Source organism: Lolium perenne, chromosome 3 (assembly GCF_019359855.2).
Source record: "Lolium perenne isolate Kyuss_39 chromosome 3, Kyuss_2.0, whole genome shotgun sequence".
Taxonomy (NCBI): Eukaryota; Viridiplantae; Streptophyta; class Magnoliopsida; order Poales; family Poaceae; genus Lolium; species Lolium perenne.
In genome coordinates, this window is record NC_067246.2 from 39,990,048 (window position 1) to 40,007,108 (window position 17,061).

Below are 17,061 nucleotides of genomic sequence, written 5' to 3' on the forward strand. Positions count from 1 at the left end.
ATTCTTGCGCCGGCCTCGACACATTTCTCCTCCTTGGACGACACCTTCTTTGTCGCCTTCACCTTAGCGTGTCGGCCGCCGGTGGCGCCCCTCTTTCCTTCCAGCGGAGTTGCGGCCTCCATAGTGGCTATGGTCGTGGCTATGTGGGAGTCTGGGGCGGCGGCGGGTGCGAGGGTTACCTCAGAATCCATGGTGGTGGATGCGGCGGCGAGGACATCCATCGCTTCTCGACTGCTCGCGCCGGTCTTCTTTGATTTTTCGCGCGGGGAATGACCACTGACGGGAATGTTATCAGCTTGCTTGCCACTGACGCGTGGGTCCTACGTAAGTTTCAGCGGACACTTGGCGCGACCGCGCAGCATCCGCGGAGCCGCAAACCTGGCACATATTTGGGTCAGGTATGCGTCGATGCGGACGGACCGGTCACTTTGCGTCGCCCGACTAAAGCAGGCCCAAATGCATTTTCGATCACGGCGGACCCAAAGCGATCGCTCACCGTTGGAGATGCCCTCATGGTGTGCCGCTAGCGGTGCCGCCGCCAGGCATCCTCAGGCCGAGTCCGACAAGCACCTTAACCATGTCGTCAAGTGCGGCGACGGTGACAAATACTGCTACCGAGATGATCAGTGATGGAATATCCCGAGCATCCTCTGACCCCCTCTTATATCCTAGTCCAGATCTAGGCATTTGTTTCTCCACTTCTGGGATTCGCCTAGGCGTTTCTCCGCCACTAATCAAGGACTCCTTTGGCTGGTGGCCGGGGAAAGTTGTCGGCGATGTAACAATAGTATGCTTCCTTAGATCTGGATGTTATTTCTTTATTTTTTTCTACATCGGCTTCTGCTATTTATTTTTTTACATCCTTAATTAGAATAACAAATACTAACCTCTGTCTATAAAAGTGTGTCTTAGATTTGTGTAATAGTATCCGAGACAACCTTTTATGGACAAAGGGTGTAGTATATTTTCGGGGATGTAACTTTGTGTCCGCGGAGTGGCGGAGCTTGCTAGAAATTCAGGGGGGAGGGGGGTGGGGCAAATGGCAAAACATGAGCATTTGGGGGGCAAAGGGACATAAAATTTCCTGCCCCTGGCTTGCACTAAGCTCCACCATGACCGCCATTGTGTCCACGTGTTCTCCTGCAAAAAAACATTGATGTGTCGTCATGGTAAATAACAGATGCCATGGGTAGGCTTATTTTGGGACCAAATGTACGCAAGGGGATCCAGAGGAGGGGAAGATGCGAGTAGAAAACACACGAACACAAGGAATAGGCCCAACACACAATATGTATTAAATCTCGAACCAGAGAACTACAGACCAAGAACTTGGCCTAAGGCCAGAGGTTGACGATGTACGGCTTAATCCCGCCTCGTGCCCCCTGCAATTACTTGATTGATCCCCTGCCCAGGGAGCCCCTCCTCTCCTATAGAGGAGGCTTACAAGGGAAGGAACCCACAAGGAATATGCTTCTACGTAAGCCTACTTTATGAAGCTCCTTTGGCTCAGCTGCTTACGTTGTCCTATGCATCGGTTGTCTGGTGACCCTCCTTGGTCGGCCTACGGACGTTTAATCGTCAGCGTCGTGCTTTGGCCTCAGAGCTTCGTTTAAAGTTGTTCCTGCGTACGCCATCTTGGTCTCGTACCGAACGACCGGACCTTTGACCTACAAAGGACCGTTAGCCTGGCTCCGGACCATAATTCCGGCATACCTCAGGTATCCCGGATCCCAATAAGCCGCATACAGCATTCTTATGCCGGACTTGTCTCCAGGTTCCATTAAGCCGGAGATCCCTATCTCCTGTTGATATTCCGGATGGGTGAACCCTGGGTTCCCCTATATTCTGGTGATGGTTATGTCGTACCACAGCTTAATCTCTGTTTAACCCAACATATTCATCTTATGCCGGCTAACCCGAGCCCCGCTTAGCCTACCGGGGATTATCCCCCGACATTAGTCCCCGAACCTGGTGTGGTCCAGCGGCATTAGCCGTTGAGCTACGACAGGTTCCTGTCCGAGATGAACTTTCCCACCAGATTGACCATCTCACCGTATCTCGAATTCCTGTACTTCCCTTGCCGGCATAAGACTTTCCCAGATTAACCGAGCGTTACTCTAGTAAAAATCGCCGACATCGTCCGACATTACCTGCACCACCTGTCAGGGAATATGTTGGAATTCACCACTGTCAGTGGCAGCGGTCACTATTCACAGACCGATAGACCCTTGTCTAGTCAAATCACTGCTGCCACCATAATCATATGGTTTTTTTACTGATAAACGTGTGCCTTAAATGCGGCGCACTGGATTCATGGGATCCTTGGTGTGGCCGTGTATATAAGTTAACTGCACACGATGGGTGCGGTTGTCGTTCTCCTGGCCGTAGAGGATCCCCGATGCACGATCTCCCCAGGGCGTATTAATAGCCCCGGCGGTCAGTTTTCTTGGCTCTTACCGCACTTCTCCCCCTTTCATCTTCGTCTTCCTCAAGCGATTCACCTTCATCGCCGGTGGATACTGCAAGGAGAATCACGGCCGCGGGCATTGCCACCGTTCTTCCTGCCGTGGTGCCTACGGAGGGTGCGACGCCACCACCGATTTCCTCCTCAGCTGCCCGCTTGAACCACGGTATGTGCCATTTGGACCCTCCCGCTTTTCTCCCTATTTGGTCCTCCTCCGCCATTGTTCTCACTTCGAGTTCTTGATGTTTATGATCGCTTTATCTGCCAGAATCTCACCTTTGCGCTGCGACTTCTTTCGTTTTTGCAGATCCTCTTTCCTAGTTCGCACAGTATAGGTCGCGTGTCTTCCAAGCCGCTTCCTGAGTCCATCACCCCCATGAGTTCAGACAAACCCATCCTCACCGCGGTCCATCTATCGTAGGAGCCCGTAGGGGCAGATGGGAACGAAGGGGCGGGCGATCCCGCGCTCGAGCCTAGCACCCGGCCCAGACACGTGGGCTAGGAGTGCTCCAACATGCGGCCGGTAGAAATTGAGTGGTTGTATAGAACCAAGCGTATTCCGACCCAAGTCTCCTATAGGCTTCCGAAGGGCGAAGTAGAACCAATCCCTAAGCCCGGCGAAGTCGTAGTATTTCTTGCACATTTTGCACGTAGATTAGGACTTTCGGTCAGCGACTTTTTCCGTGCCTTTCTAGACAAATTTCGGCTTCAACCTCACCACCTCCCGGCTAATTCTTTCACCGTCCTCTCCTCCTTTGTCACTTTCACCAAGGGTTATCTCGGGCTGTGGCCCAATATCGAGTTATGGGTGCGGCTTCACAACCTCCGGACCCAATCCGTCCAGGATCCATCCATACCACCACCATAGAAGCCGATGGTAACCTGTGGTGCAGCTATGGTCACACCGCGCCGGAGCACAAAGTTTATCTGGGTCAACGGCTTAGACTCATGCCGGAAGTGGCAAAAAACTTTCTTCTATGTGAATAATGCCATCAGTGAGGATTTTATCAATCTCCCTCCCTATGTCAAGGGCACCCCGGAAAAGCACAACTGGACTTATAATCCGGGGAACAGTCACGCTGAGACCAACAACATTTACCAGCTTATCTGCGAGATGCACGATTCCGGCCTTCCTTCTTCGGATGATTTAGTCCGGACGTTCATCGCCCGGCGGATTTCCCCACTCCAATGGCGGTCCCACAAGATTTGCCAGATGAGTGATGTCTACGTGTGCTTCTATTCTTGTAGACAGTGTTGGGCCTCCAAGAGCAGAGGTTTGTACAGCAACAGCAAGTTTCCCTTAAGTGAATCACCCAAGGTTTATCGAACTCAGGGAGGTAGAGGTCAAAGATATCCCTCTCAAGCAACCCTGCAATTAAGATACAAGAAGTCTCTTGTATCCCCAACACACCTAATACACTTGTCAGATGTATAGGTGCACTAGTTCGGCGAAGAGATAGTGAAATACAAGTAATATGGATGATTATAAGTAGTAATTGCAATCTGAAATAAAAATGGCAGCAAGCGAACATGTAGCAGAACTTGTTGGAAACGGTGTTTCAATGCTTAGAAACAATGCCTAGGGATCATACTTTCACTAGTGGACACTCTCAACAATGATCACATAATTGAATAAATAAATGCTACTCTCAAACACTCTCTTGTTGGATAACAAACACCATTCATTGTGTAGGGCTGCAAAAGCACACCTCAAGCCGGAGTAAACAAGCTCCACAACGTCATAAAGGAATCACACACGATGCGCACACTGTCACCATCACACCGTGGAGAGTGACTCCGGAGTTCATATTAAAGTAACCTCTAGAGTGCATAATAGACAAGAGTAACATCTACATATTTAACTAGATTACAAAGCTCATGATCACATAAAGATCACACCATGGGAAAGAGAGATGAACCACATAGCTACCGGTAGAGCCCTCAGCCGGGGGGGGGGGGGGGAGAACTACTCCCTCCTCATCATGGGAGACAGCAACGGCGATGAAGATGGTGATGGAGTCGATGGAGATGGATTCCGGGGGCACTTCCCCGTCCCGGCGGCGTGCCGGAACAGAGACTTCTGTCCCCCGAACTTGGCTTCGCGATGGCGGCGGGTATGTAACTTTTCGTGGAGGAAGACCGATGCCTTTAGGGTTTTCGCATCTGGGAGAATATATAGGCGGAAGGGCGGCCTCCGAGGGGCCCCAGGGTGCCCTCCCCACCTGGTGGCGCGGCCAGGGGTGGGCCCGCGCCCCCCTATGGTGTGGGGGGCCCTTGGACCCCCTCTGGCCCTTCTCTAGCTCTCTGGGTCCGTCTCGGTAAAATATTGACTTCTGTCTTCGTTTGGTCCAATTCCGAGAATATTTTCCGTGTAGAATTTCTGAAACAAAAAATAGCAGAAAACAGGAACTAAAATAACCCACCATATTTTTAATGATAAAATAAGTCCATAAATTCTTTGGGACTTTAAAAACACCTTGACAACATTTCAAGGTAGTATCCCTCCTCGTGCTCCCCTGCAACTACTTGATCGATCCCATGCCCAGGGAGCCCATCCTCTCCTTATATAGGGGAGAGGAGGCTTACAAGGGAAGGAACCCACAAGGAATATGCTCCTACGTAAGCCTACTTTATAAATCTCCTTTGGCTCAGCTGCTTACGTTGTCCTCTGCATCGGTTGTCTGGTGACCCTCCTTAGTCGGCCTACGGGCGTTTAATCGTCAGCGTCGTGCTTTGGCCTCAGAGCCTCATTTAAAGCTGTTCCTGCGTACGCCATCTTGGTCTCGTACCGGACGACCGGATCTTTGACCTACAAAGGACCGTTAGCCTGGCTCCGGACCATAATTCCGGCATACCTCAGGTATCCCGGATCCCAGTAAGCCGCATCCAGCATTCTTATGCCAGACTTGTCCCCGGGTTCCATTAAGCCGGAGTTCCCTATCTCCTGTTGATATTTCGGACGGGTGAACCCCGGGTTCCCCTAGATTCCGGTGATGGTTATGTCGTACCACAACTTAATCTCGGTTTAACCCAACATATTCATCTTATGCCGGCTAACCTGAGCCCCGCTTAGCCTACCGGGGATTATCCCCTCGACATGATGGTTGCATGATTTCTATTTCTAGTAACTGTCGTCCCTGATCCTACACCGGCGATTGCGCTAGCTCCTACGGTCATACTCCATCCTCCCCTGCTCCTCCCCCATCCAGCGCACAACCCCACTTGCAAGTCATCGGAGGGAGCGTGAGTTGGTCCGCGATGGAGGCAGGGTGTGCGGGAGTCGCGCATGAGGTTTCCCAACCTCCAAATAGTGCCGCTGGGAACCCACACCTCTAGAGGCGTCGCCGGAGCAACATACCTCTAGCACGCGCTACATGGATCCCCAACCTCCAACCACATGAGGATGCACACGCTACATGGATCCCCAACCTCCAACCACATGAAGATGCACGCGCTCCATGGTCTCTGCCCGTCGTGTTGCCCTGGTCACAGAACCAACCGATTATGCAAGTGGTGGGGGAGAGAGTGATGCCAGAGGTGGAAGAAAGGCATGACATGTGGGTCAGGTCTGTCAGTGAGAGGTACTTCTTATCTTATCTAAAATAAAAATTACAGACCGAGTGTAGGATTGAAAATAGACCGAGATATGAAAGTTTAGAGTGCCAATTACCGAGATTCCAAGTTTAGGGTTTGATTTAGCTAAAGACTACAAGTTCAAGATTTGTTTTAAAATTCTTCCATTTATTTTCTAATTAACTAACAAACTAGCGGGGTGACCCTTTGTTGATTTGTTTGTTGGAAAATGATTCAACGCCCCCGGGGGCTCGCTCGACTAGCAGCCTCCGCCTTGCGCGAGCGACGCGTGTCCCTTGCGTGGGCACGGAAGGAAGACCACGTGGGCAGGCCCTACCATGTTTTCCTTATCTTCTCCCTTCTTTTTCTCTTGACCACTGATATTTTCCTCTCGATATGACCGGCCGCCGGTCGATCTCTCCCAGATTTCCCCGCCGCGTACATGGGCTCCGGCACCAGATCCCATCGCCGATACACTACATGGGTCTCTCGTGCGCGACTCGGTCGCCGCCGCCAACTACTGGTTCCCGTATCGGAGTCCCCGCGCCGCCGCGAGGTGCAGCCATGGCTGCCGCTGCGAGGTGCTGTCGTGGCTACCGCCGCGTCGTTTGGTAGGCTACCGGCGTCGCGAGGTTCGCCCTGCATCTCCTCCCCTCTCTCCTCTCTCCGACGCCAGCCGTTGAGACGCGCATCGGCAGTAAGGCGGGGCTCCGCCCATGTTTTGCTACCTTAGGCCTTCGATGTATCTGCCGACGGAGGGCGGCTTTTTACTACCGATGGAGGGCGTCTCATCTCCATCCCCACGGGAACCACCTCTACTTCGACGCTTCGAGCAAAGGTGTTGCTGGTGCTAAAAGCACCTCCAAGCGTCGGCCCCGTGCGTCTTCGGAAGTTTGCTGCCTTTAGGCCTCGGGAATTGCTACTAGGGGAGGCCGGTTTTTCTACCTTATTCCTCTGATGTTGCTACCGGCGAAGGGCGGATTTTTGCTACCGGCGGTGGCCTGGTTTTCTACTTTAGGCATCACTCGTTGCTACTGATGGTTTCGGACGTTGCTGTTTTTTGACAGACGGAGTTGCTGCAACCTTGGATGGCGTTGTTGCCGGTTGCAAGCAAGGTTTTCGTTGATGTCTCTGGCAATTTGTAACATATGAATAATTTTTTTGCTACAACTTTTATGCGGTTTTGCTAGAATTGCATAATATGTTTGCTATGAGTCTCGAGCGAAGTCTCCGCTGAGGTCTCCGACGAGGTCTTGTAGTCGTCTCCGACGATATTTTATTTTGCTACAACAACATATTTTTTTTGTTGTGTGGTCTCCGGCGAGGTTTCCGACGAGTCTCCGGTGAGGTATCCGGCGAGATAAGTCTTTTATTTTATTTCGTGGACGAACTGTTTTTTGCTACACTAAAGCAAAAGCGAGATTTTTTTTTGCTACCCGGCAGCAAAAAGGACACGTGTCATTACGAAGACCGGGGGCTGGGAAATCTCTGTTCCAAGGAAAAGGCAAACGAATAAAGATGGCCGATGGGCGTGAATGGGCTGTAGCTGAAGGCTGCAAATAGGGGCTCTCGAGTATCAGCCCACTCTTCTTCTTCTTCAAAAGAACAAAAAGAGAGTATCTGCCGGCCCACCCCTTTGGCCCCATTCCTCCCGAGTCTCGACCCACACGATTCGTCGATTCCCTTCATCCCCACAACGCACCACCTGTGGTGACGACTAGGGTTCATCGCCGCCACCATCTCCGGCCGGCCTCCTCCCCCTCTAGGCCATCCCCTCCCCAGAACCCCGCCCTCCCTCCACCTGATAGACGCACCAGGGATTCTCCGACGACCCCTCCGACAGGTCCTCGCTCAGGAGAGGGGAAATCAGAAATTCGAGCTTGCCCAGGATGGTCATGCAGGATCCGCACAGGGTGCGGGAGGAGGTCACACCGCGCCTAGCCGAAGCCTTGCGCATCCTAGGGCAGCAGGTTGATCTCCTGAACCTGCTCGACCCTCGCCTCCAGGCCTGCGCTCAGCCCTCACCGGCACAGCTCGCCAGCCACCGAGGGGAAAACCAAGGCGACGCGCGGCAGCTGAGGGTCATCATCGCCGTCCTCACCAACTCGAACCCACATCTGAATGTCGTTGCTGACCTACTCTTGTCCGCTCTGAAGCGCGCTCTGGACAGCGGCGCCACCCGCAACCCGCTACCCTTCCTCGGCCACAGCCACTCCCAGGACCAGATTATGGACTACCTGCTCACTATCCCACGCACGACGCATGCCAGCTTTCACCCCAACCGCTTCCCTGTATCCATCCATATCGCTCTTGCATCCATGCGCCTGGCGGTGGACTATCACCTGGACAAATGCATCTGCATCCTCCGCCGTATCGGCCTGCCTGACCGCACCGCGCTGTATCAGCCCGCCGACCATGCCATGGTAGAGGCACGCAACTACCTGGCACAGGCGAATCTCTTGCTCTCTAGGGTGCAAGGCCACATCTTCGATGCACTCTATGGCCACATGCTAAGGTATGACCATATGGTAACTGCAGTTTTCCTTCTTGTCTGTGTACAGATGCAATGTGCCTCAAATTCTTTTATATGCTGAGCCATTTGATTGTTAGGGCTCCTTTGTATCATAGGGTAGAGAAAATGGATGAGCACGTCACAAATTCATTGAAATTCCGAGCCATGCCCATGTCCTTGTTAGGACAAACTTAGACTTATATGCTGGTCTCATAATATCTAAATCAGTAACACGTCACAACTCACAAATATGTGCATTTGCACATTCTAGTTTATCAGTGTAACCAAAACTTCAGAGCATACTGTTTTCTGCATGATGTACTTCGAGAACAGTTTCCCCCTTTTGTTGCATATAATGGCCTTGTGGCTCTGGCAACCGGGGTCGCTCGGCCATCTTTGTGCATTAGATTGTTAGCATATATATAATCTGGGAAAGGAGTGGTATCTGTGAATAGGAGAATTCCTGAAATGGGGAATTTAGTGGCTTCTGCATAAAAGAAAAACTCTTCAGTTGGCACACAGGTTTTTTGTGGGATTAGAATGTTTTGTTTCCTTGGGATAGCACTGGATCCCTGCAAGCAGCCGCTTAATCGTTTGGCAGGCCGGGCTTCTATAGGTTTGGAAGGGTCTGGCTTCAATTATTTTTGCAAAACCTGCTGTTACACGTGTCAATCGAAACGCTAGACAGTCCTTGCGTTTTTTTCTCGCCAGCTTGCCATATGTTTGTTCACTCCAATCGATCCCAACCCAGGCAAAAAGTGTCCAGCCTAACCGGCCAGGGAGCCCGGAGCGCGCAGCGCGTACCCACCCGTACAAAGCTAGCTGAACCATTAGCCTAGTTTAGAAAGGCCCGATCCCTGAGTGAATAACGTGTTTTCACCCAAAGCACTAGGCATAATACACATTAATCCCTGCATGCCGTACGAGGCCTCAATGGTCTAGGAAAATTACCACGTCCGTACAGATTTGCATTGGGAATTAACTCAAATCTTAGAAAATAGATGTTCTAATAGCTATGCAGAAAATACCAAATCCCCAAACAGTAAGCTCAATCTCGAAATCAGAAAGAGTCTACACCAGGTTTTAGGTGAAGACTAATTCAAACCAATTGAATCTAAGTGCATCATAGCTAAAGATCAAGGGCATGATGCATGGAGGAACGAATCTAGATTTTGGGATAGCCTCTAAGGTACCTTGCCGTTGGAGATGAAACATGACAAGCGAGGGAGTTCAGAAGGAGCCCACGTGGACGTGGAGCAGCTTGAGTCAGTCGATGTGAATGGCAAGGGGGATGCGCTGCTTTGAGGAAAAGTGTGCGCGGGGGAATGAGCGGCACCGCGCATCTTTTTCTTATCACTAGGAATATTTCCAAGAGCTTAGAACTAGTTGAATTTTCCTGTGGAATAGACTAAGGTAAGTTCCATAGGAAAGAATCCTAAAGAGGAGCCCTTGTAGAATAGCTCCGTCGCTGGCTCGCTGTTGGAATTTCAAGTGATGGGTTATTTGGAGTGATGGTTTGCATGTATTGACCTTTTTTTTAATTGCACATTTAAAATAGGGATACGATTTGTTTTGGAGAGTTCTTATCTGAACTTTTTTTTGTCAATGCAGATAGGAGGCATGCAGATGATCAAGTAATAGAAGTTTGACCAAGATTTGTGTTGTTCGTCAACTATGGATGACTGTCAATCATCAAGACTGATCGTTTAGTTTCCATGCATGTTTTCTTCCGTGTTCGGTGATTTGAGGCACCATATCTTTTGTGCACTGTCGTTGCTGGTAATGGTAGTGACCACGTGGTGATCACCCCTTTGCATGTTAGTTGTTACTATGCTATGTTGCCGAGCTCGGTGAGAGCTTTGAACTATCTTCACTAAGTGCATGTTCCATGAGAGAGGGTTATTTTGTACATGCAAGTGCTTTCCATTGAATCCTTCCTTGTAACCCGAGACTCGCTAATATTCCCTTAATCGAGTTGAATCTGAGTAGTACCCTAGCATTTGGTATCAGATTGTTTTGATCCATTTTCTGCAATTCTCGCCATAAATCCTTCCTCATCACATGTGGAAACTCGCGAACAAACAACCAACCGATAACAATTCACATTGGGCTCCTAACATCGATGGGACCAGCGCTTGAAGAAGCAACTTACTGTCTCTAGTCAAACTAGTTAGTTGTCCCTGAGTTGCTACGCAACACCATGAGATGAACATGATCTATAATACTCCCTCCATTTATAAAAGAATGTCTCAACTTTAGATAAATTCAGATGTATCTAGATATTAAAATAAATCTAGATATATCTAAATTTTGATAAAGTTGACACGTCCTTAACCATTATAGAGAGGGTGTGAATATTATATTGGAATTGGTTGTTGATCACTCAACGTATTTAATGGTTTGTTGGTTGTTAATCACTCAACGCATTTAATGGTTATCATTGGAAGTATCATGTCCGTTCAATCTAATTTAACAATTTCACTTTGTCCAATTTAATTTGGCCGCAAATTAGCATCATGATATCATCAATCACGCTCATGGAACTATGCCATGAGAAGATATCTTTCCTATTCCCGAGCTGGTCGTCATCTGACACATGTTGATTGTTCGTTCTTTTTTATGCCGATCACACGGCCAGGGAAAACAAAATTAGGACGTAATCTTATTTATTTGAATCAACCCGCTGTCCTTGCCAGTAATTCATGCGATTTTCCCTTCAAAGAACCCTGCTCGCTCCATCGCTTGCTAGGGTTAGCGCCGTGCCACCACTGGCTGTTGCCGCTGGTCGCTACCGAAGCAGGACGACACCGCTCGACGCCAGGCCCGTTTCCCTTAAAATTAGAGCATCTTCACTCGCCTTCTCCAAAGGCAATCTATAAGACTTTGTAAAATGCCGGCGTACAAATTCTTGACCAGCCGTGGCCTCCAAAATTGAGGCAAAATTGTTTTTTAGCCGGCATGGCCCAATTTTGCATCCGGTGCCTCCAGGCCGAACCTAGTAGAAAGGGAGGCTAGCGGGGCACCGGTGCGCCGCGTGTTGACATGACGACGCGAAAGAGAAGCCGCAGGAAACGCCTGCATGCTGTGGACCCGCCCCGTCAGCGTCGGTGGAGTCGTCATCCTCATCGCCTTCCGCGCCCATCAAAGCATGCTCGCCTTCCGCGTCGAGTCGCGTCGGCGTTAATGTGCTTGCGCGTCTTCAGCGCCATATGCTCGTCTTCAGCGGCGGTCAAAGGCTGCTCGCCTCCTCGCCTTCCGTGTCGAGTCGCGTCGGCGTTAATGCGCCTGCTCGTCTTCAGCGCCGCCTCATCGTCTTCAGCGGCGATGTTAATGCCCGCCAACGGGCTTCCTCGACGCTATATAAACCGCCGCACGCCTCCCTCGTCGCACATTCCACCTCCCCTCTCCTCCTCCAAACCTCCACCGCTTCGTCCTCCAGCGCCCCTAGCCGCCATGGACCACCAACACCAAGAGAGAGTAGGCGCCGCCGCCAACGGCTTCGGTCGGCGGCCCCTCCACGTCACCGAGGCACGCGCCCTCTGGGACGCGCGCTACTCCGTCCCGTTGGACAAGCGTTGTTCGGGGGCAAGGCGCTCAGCCGCGGCGGTGTGCCGATCCCCCCTGTGCCGACGGGGACCGACCGGACCGTCGCCATCTACGACCATTTTTGGGACCACCTCACAGCGAACGAGCAGAACGTACCCACAATGGTCGCCATGCAACGATGACGCCTGGACGGTGTTCTTCGTCCGGCAGCACGCGGACCGCCTCGCCTAGACGGAACGGTGACCCGCTGTCCAACTACAACATCACTGGACGGCGGCGGTGGTGGAGCACGCCAGGGAGGACCCTTGCGTGGTTCCTCTGCTACATCGTCGACTGGAACGAGCGGAACGACCCACAATGGTCGCCGCGAGGCAACGACGGCCAGTGAGCGGCGCGACGATTGTCCACCTCCTCGTCATGCTCCTCCTCCTTGCGCGGTTCCTCGGCGCGCGGATCTTCATCGATGTACTCGCCCTACAACTCACCCTCGCCAAGGTTCCTGGCGACGGTGAAGGACGAGCCGGTGGAGGCTACTCCCTCTCGCAGCCGCCGCCATGGCGGTCGCGGCGGCGCCCACGTCATCAGCGAGCCCTCTCCGCCGCGCCAGCGCGAGTGGACGCTGCCGCCGGAATACAAGGCGGCGGCGTCCATCATCAAGGCGGACGATGACCCGGAGGACTTCCCTGGGCTGCGGCAAGCCCAGCTGGAATCCTTCGCGGCGACCAACGAGTTCGCCGCGGCGTGGAGCGCGGCGGACTACCGACCCAAGGAGGAGGATCGCCGCCGTCGCCACGACCTCTTCATCAACCTCGACGACGACAAGGAAGCTGGTGAAAGGACACATATGTCGCCTAGAGGGGGGGTGAATAGGCGGTTTAATACTTTTATGAATATGGCTTAACAAATGCGGAATAAAAACTAGTGTTTAATTTGTCAAGCACAAAATCTATATAACTAGGGTTCACCTATGTGCACCAAGAACTTATGCTAAGCAATACAAGTAACTATGTGATAGCAAGATATATAACTTCAAGCATGAAGGCTATCACAATGTAAAGTGCATAAGTAAAGAGCTCGGGTATAGGAATAACCGAAGTGACGCTGAGACAACGATGTATCATGAAGTTCACACTCTTGCGAGTGCTACTCTCCGTTGGAGCGGTGTGGAGGACAAGTCACTCCAAATGCACGAAGTCCATCGTATTCTCCTCAAGAATTCCCACCAAAAGGGATGTCCTCGATCCACTATGGAACCTTGGGGTGGTCACCGTACCCGCACAAAGCTTGGGGCTATCTCCACAACTTAATTGGAGGCTCCCAATAAATCGCCACAAAGGCCTTGCCCTTGAAGAATCTCCACAACTTAATTGGAGTCCCCAAAATCACCACAAAGACCACTAAGCCATCTAGGGTCCAAAGACCCAAGAGGAACAAGCTCCGGGAACAATCTCCCGGAGTAATATACTCACGAACTTTCACCTCCATGTATCACGCGGAGAAGTCAAACCGATGCATCAAATGCAATGGCTAGAACACCACAAAGATGCTGAAGTCCTTGTCTCTCAAATTCCAACAAAGCTACAAAAGCTATTGGGGGAATAAGAGAGGAAGAACAAATAAGAGGAGGAACACCAAAGTTCTCCAAGATCTAGATCTAGTGGATTCCCCTCTCAAAGAGAGGGATTTGATTGGTCAAGATGTAGATCTAGATCTCCTCTTTCTTTTCCCTCAAATAGGTGCAAGAATCATGGAGGGATTAGAGGGAGAGGAAGCTTCTCGAGGGAAACAATGGAGTAGAGAGAGAGTAGAAGAAGCAACCAGCCCAAGGAGGAAGAAGGGGGTCTTATATACCCCCTCCCAATGGAATATGACCGTTTGGGACCTCCCGGGCCGGATTATCCGCCCCTCGGGCTTCGAAAATCGGCTAAGGACCAGAGCATCCGGGGTTACTGGACTCGGGCCGAATATTTGTATCCGGGCCGGATTATCCGTCCCACAAAAAAACTGGCAGAAACATCAAACTGAAACGGGTATAACTTTAGCATCCGGACTCCGATTTTGATTATCTTGGGCTTGTTTTGAAGCTAGGAACAAGCTCTACAAGATCATGAAGGGAACCATCATAGTCAAACAAGGGAGGATAGAAATTAATGATGAAAGGTTTGACCTATTTAAAAAAGACATACCGGTAAAACCTCCAACCTCGAAAATGCAACAAGTTGCCCGTGCAAAAATCATTCTCGATGAACTAGAGTTTGTCATGAGAATAAGCACAAGATCTAAAACATCACATGGATAAGATCCAAATAACAACCAAGAAAGATTATGCAAGGATGCAAAGGTTTGAGCTCTCCGAAGGATACGATCGAATTACTCACTCGAGAGCCCTCTTGATAGTACGGCAACTAAACTATAAACCGTTCTCCAACTACATCATGAGACCGGTGAGAAAGAAACCCTATCAAGAGCAAACCTTAATCTTGCGTATTCCACTTGAGCTTGATGATGACGGTCTTGACTGCAACAAGATGGAACGCCTTTCTTGATTGTGCTTGCTTGATGAAGTCTTGCGAATTGCTCCTCCATACTCCACTATGGGATAGCTTCTTCTTAGGTGTATCTTCACATATCCATGATAACCATATGGATGACAAGCTTCAAGCATATGATCTCTTGCGCTTCATTTCTTCATTCTTCACCATGTTGATGTCTTGAAGTTAACTTTGAGGGCTCACTTCATCTTCATCTTCAAGACATACTTGACACTTGATATTCTTCATCAATTTCTTCTTATTACAACCTTGAAGCCAATATATGGTTCAAGCATTGCATATGGACCACTCCTCCAAATATAACTCAATGCACACATAGTCCACATGGATTGTCATCAATTACCAAAACCACACATGGGGGCTCCATGCACTTTCAATCTCCCCCATTTTGGTACTTGATGACAATCTCTTTGAGAGGGTTTATATAAGTAATTTAAGTAAAAACAAGTTTAATACATAGAGCAAACTCCCCCATAATAAATGCATCTGTGAATGAACTTGAATTTCATTGCATACATTGGCATTCAAAGCCTAGTGAAGTTTCCTCGAAATATTCAACTATGCAAAGCAACAAGATGCAATGCAAGAAAGGCACATGATTAAGCACAAAGCAAAGACATAACCAAATTCCCTTAAACCCTCCAAACTTCTCCCCCATTGGCACCAATTGCCGAAACGGGTGAAAAATTTAGAAGGCCTATATAGTGAGAGTTCCTCCATACCGTGTGCATTTCTCATAATTTGAGTGCAATCAAATGCACGTATCCAATGATGAATATTCGCAAGGAATCAGACTATAGAGAGGATCAAAGATTGCAAAAAGATAACAAAGTCAAGAAGCTTCAACAAATGAAGCAAGCAACCAAATGAACCACAAAGAAGATACCACAAGAAAGATAGATATTATGATAAGATCAGGAAGATTTCTCTAAATAATATGAGGAAGCTCCCCAAGGTTTGTGCACAAAACTAGACAACTTAAATTGGAATATGAGTGCACAAACATGGAATCATCACTCCCATAATATCATTCAAAGCAAAAGATACCAAGTGAAATAAACTCTAATGATCACCACAGAATAGTTCTTTAAATAAAATGAGGAAGCTCCCCAAGGTACATGCATACATTAAAATGTTGCATTTGAATACAATATGCATAACATGGAATCCTAACTTCCTCATTTCCACCTAAACACAAATATTTGCAATAGATCATAGATAGAAAGTTAAGCTTAGCACTTGCAACAAACAAATGGTTGAGCAACAAGTAAGAGGCACCATAATAAAAGGCATGACAAAGCATATTATAAGACTATTACAAGGATGAGAAAATAGCATTATCATAGTCTCTAATGAATTATATTACTTAGCATGACCAATCAACACACAACAAATAAATAATATATCAAATGGAGATGTATCATCTCTTATGTGTATAAGTTTCTTTAAGTGGACAAACTCACGAAAATGATTATCCACAAAGAAACATGTACACAAAAAATAGATACACGTGAAATAGAACATGATATCCAACATGAAGTCATGCAATATAACAATAAGAATTTTTGCTTAATAGCATGGCCAAATGCTCAATTTTATATCATTGTACATTAATGAACTTCAACCACAAGCACATCAAATACATCACAAATACCAGCAAGGGAAAGAAGATAGTTGAGATGCTTTGGGAAAGGCATCAAGTATCACAAAGAAAGGATATCAAAATAAGGAACTCAATTTGCAATTTCATCAATATTGCACATGTGAGAAACTTAAGGAAGTGGTATGCAATAATATTGCTAGATAGACATATTTGGGATGGGTGAACCATGAACATGATTTTATATCTTTCCCAACATATGCACTCATCTCAAATTACTCACATTCGTAATAAAGATGTTTTATTAAGACTTTTGCAAGAAGCACAACATTTGCAAATAAAGAGTTCATACCAACATGCAACCACAAGGTTGGATACATGAAAAATATGCATGAGAAGATACTTGTTACCGAGATAGCATTGGTGTGGATGTACTAGATATGAGTTTGTTGACCATCCTAGCTTGCCTCAAATTACCATTGAGTCACCACTTCTTCCTGAGAGTAAGTACAATATGGTCCCCAAACTAATTGCGTCTGAAGTAGTTAGACACACTACAACATATAGGACAAAACTCCACAAAACTATGTGCATATAAATATGGAATTTAATTTCATGCACATCTTAATCAAATTTGGATTAAAGAAAGTAACCCATGCCATAAGATATACATATATTAAATATGCATGCACAAGCCTTTCAAGAACCAAAGGAAGATACAATTTGGACCAAACACCAATTAAATCAAGAAACAATGATTGTCCAAATTATATCAAAGAATCAAATCAACAAAAGGTTGACTACAAAGACTTAT

General features: G+C 48.5%; 1 protein-coding gene across 1 annotated transcript; it reads left to right on the top strand.

Moving 5' to 3' along the window:
- Positions 1-7,667: 7,667 nt before the first annotated feature.
- Positions 7,668-10,558, top strand: LOC127340707 (uncharacterized). Its single transcript, XM_051366463.2, has 2 exons — positions 7,668-8,552; positions 10,161-10,558. The coding sequence occupies exons 1-2, from the start codon at positions 7,927-7,929 to the stop codon at positions 10,162-10,164; spliced, it is 630 nt and encodes a 209-aa protein (XP_051222423.1). The 5' UTR covers positions 7,668-7,926; the 3' UTR covers positions 10,165-10,558.
- Positions 10,559-17,061: the final 6,503 nt, after the last annotated feature.

Excerpts from the sequence above, each read along its gene's own strand:
- LOC127340707 (XM_051366463.2), top strand. The coding sequence starts at position 7,927 with ATGGTCATGCAGGATCCGCACAGGGTGCGGGAGGAGGTCACACCGCGC.